This window comes from Coffea arabica, chromosome 1e (assembly GCF_036785885.1).
Source record: "Coffea arabica cultivar ET-39 chromosome 1e, Coffea Arabica ET-39 HiFi, whole genome shotgun sequence".
Taxonomy (NCBI): Eukaryota; Viridiplantae; Streptophyta; class Magnoliopsida; order Gentianales; family Rubiaceae; genus Coffea; species Coffea arabica.
In genome coordinates, this window is record NC_092311.1 from 53,185,084 (window position 1) to 53,187,984 (window position 2,901).

General features: G+C 41.2%; 1 protein-coding gene across 1 annotated transcript; it reads left to right on the top strand.

The window, feature by feature from the left end:
• Window positions 1–732: 732 nt before the first annotated feature.
• Window positions 733–2,631, top strand: LOC113715842 (probable histone H2A variant 1). The gene is made up of 3 exons (XM_027240145.2): window positions 733–956; window positions 1,073–1,226; window positions 2,024–2,631. Exons 2-3 carry the CDS (start codon window positions 1,098–1,100, stop codon window positions 2,318–2,320), a joined length of 426 nt encoding a protein of 141 aa, XP_027095946.1. The 5' UTR covers window positions 733–956; window positions 1,073–1,097; the 3' UTR covers window positions 2,321–2,631.
• Window positions 2,632–2,901: the final 270 nt, after the last annotated feature.

Genomic DNA, 2,901 nt, shown 5'->3' on the forward strand with positions numbered 1-2,901 from the left:
TTGTATGCTATCTCGCCCTGTATTATTGGAATAAAATTCTACACGCTTTTAGAGAATTACTCTGACTGAAAAGCTAAAATACCTCTAAGTTGAAAAAAAAAGAAGTTTTGCGGCTCGCGTTTGGAAAACAGGTGGTTGGGCTCAATATGGGCAAACATTTACAGGCGGACTTGGGCTGAATGTAAAAATACAAAAGATTTTAATTTCCATACGATGCGACTGGCAGTAAATATCGTTCCAATCAGTAGTATTAAGACCTATACGAGATTCTGTACTGAGAGCATGTTAACTCGAAACTGGACTTTCCGTCCAATTGGTCTTGGGCTCCAATCCAAACAAACTGAAAAAAAAAAAATCACATGTAAGTAATGCCTAAGTTGGGTGGGTGAAACCAACCGGGCACATCAACACACTTTCATTTGTTCTGCACAGCACACTGGTCCATCTTGTGAAAGCAACAAACTGGCTCTGAACTAAAGTGCCCCTTTTTTTTTTTTTTGGGCCGAGCTACAATTCATCAATTAGTTACTACTGGAGTATTAAATAAGGATAAAAAAAGAAAATCTGTAAGTGGACAATTAGGAGGAGTTGGGGACGTGACGGAGTAATAGTAAGCCGAGGCTCAATCAAATACATGTCGAGTGAGAAACAACAGGAGAAAGAGAAAGAGAGAAAGGGTGGAAAGGAAGTACTGCCACCCACTTTGGAGTCCTCAGGAGTGCTTGTTCAACGAAAGTTTTGAAATCTCAAAAATATTTGTTTTCCCACCGGAAGCTAACCGCCAAATCCCTGAAGAATCAATATTCAAAAAAAAAAAAAAAGAAAAAGAAGAAGAAGAAAGCCCAGACACAGCCCAAACCCATTAAAAGAACCATCCTAGTCACGCGCTTATCTCTACTTCTTTCTATCTCCACTTTCCGATCTTCTCATTGTCCTTCCTAAGCTGCCTCCCTCAGGTAAGGCTCCGCCCTCTCATTCTCCTGTACTCTACATATTTACGAGATGTGGATCGTTTATTCATAGTTATTCTCCAAATTCTTTGGTTAAAATTTCTGTTTTATCTTATTTACAGAACAAGTTCAGTGGTCAAAAGGAGAATGGCTGGAAAAGGTGGGAAGGGGCTTTTGGCCGGAAAGACTACCGCAGCCGCAGCCGCAGCCGCAGCAGCCAGCAAGGAAAAGGAGAAGAAAAGGCCCGTTTCCCGCTCTTCCCGTGCTGGTCTTCAGGTGATTTTTTTTTTTTGTTTTGTTTTTGTTTTTAACCCAACCCACCCATGGCCCTCTCCATTTTCTATTTCCTCTCTCTCTGTCTCATCTATGTGTAGATCTGAGCAACCAACTATCTGCCACTGCTAGTATAATATGATCCGGCATTTATTGCTCTGTATTTTGAGATATGGGTTCCCAAGATTGTTAAAAGCATTCAGAATCTGAAACTTAAATTAGTGATTTCATTTGGGGAGGTAGCTGCAGTTAATCTGACTCGTTTTAGTTGACTGTATCTTTGTATAGTTAGTGTTTGGGATGAACAAGTCAATATCAACTGTTTAAGGCTGCATTCAACAATTATACCACCATTTTCTTAATCTTAAATCACATGAACTTGGCCCTCAATACGTGCGTTCTAGATTTTCTGGATATTGGAGCTATACTTGAGACTATGACTCAGATACATTTCCATAGTTGTGCTTCCTCTGGGGGCAATTTTTGTACCCAAATTCTTCAGTGGACCTGCACTATGCGAACAGCAGCATGAACTGCTTCCATAATTTTGCTAACTTCTTTTTCTTTCTTGATGTCTTGGTCATATTTAAGTTGTCTTTGGACAATTGGGTAAAAAGGCCAGTGGTTAAGGGCCCTTCTCCATGCCATTTCTGATTATTCTCTGAAAAGGATAGAGTGGAGGAAAACAAGATATGTAGTCATTGTGTTATTGCTCTGCTTAATATAACCCTTAAATGTTTCTTTATCTAATCTCTTGAAACTGTAATTTGTGTTTCTTTTTTGGTGATGGGCAATTTTAGTTTCCTGTGGGTAGAATTCATCGCCAGCTGAAGTCGAGGACATCGGCTCACGGAAGAGTTGGCGCCACAGCTGCTGTTTACTCTGCTGCAATCCTTGAATATCTTACTGCAGAGGTGCTTGAGTTGGCTGGAAATGCGAGCAAAGATCTGAAAGTGAAGAGAATTACTCCCAGGCATCTGCAGTTGGCCATCCGCGGGGATGAGGAGCTTGATACCCTCATCAAGGGAACCATTGCTGGCGGTGGTGTCATCCCACACATCCACAAATCCCTCATCAACAAGACCACCAAGGAATGATTCAAGTCCCTTTACTTCCTCACTATCTCGTCCACTAATGAAACGTCCTAGTTCTAGTAGCTATATTTGTGACTGTTTGTCTCTAATTTGCGTAGAAACTCTTGTTTTAGTGGGATGATGGTCAGTCGTAGCATAATTTAGGAGTTTCTGATGGGAAATAGTAGTAGTAGTAGTGTGTGTAGGCAATTAGCTGGATTTGATTATGATGAGACACCATCATCATTCTTAGTCCCTCCTCCCCAGGTTTTCTGTGTTGATCTGTGCATGGAACTATAAATTTGTCTAATATGCATGGCTTGCATTTTCCACTACCCTCTCTTCGAATCCTTTTCAGTTTTCACTGGGCTGGCCGGTTGAAGGGTTTCTTTTTTTGTTTTTTTTTTTCCTTTTCTAGGGTGGCGTGGGTTTTGATGGCTTCGCCCCCTTCCAGAAGGGCGTGTATTATCCTGCTTGAGCATGCAGTGAACTCGGGCGTTGTTCGTTTGAGTTTACTGGACCAACCACGGTTCGAATTTACTTTGCCTCCGCTCACAAGCTAATTGTGTTGAAGAGTGGGATTAAGATAGGAAAGTAAAATTTGA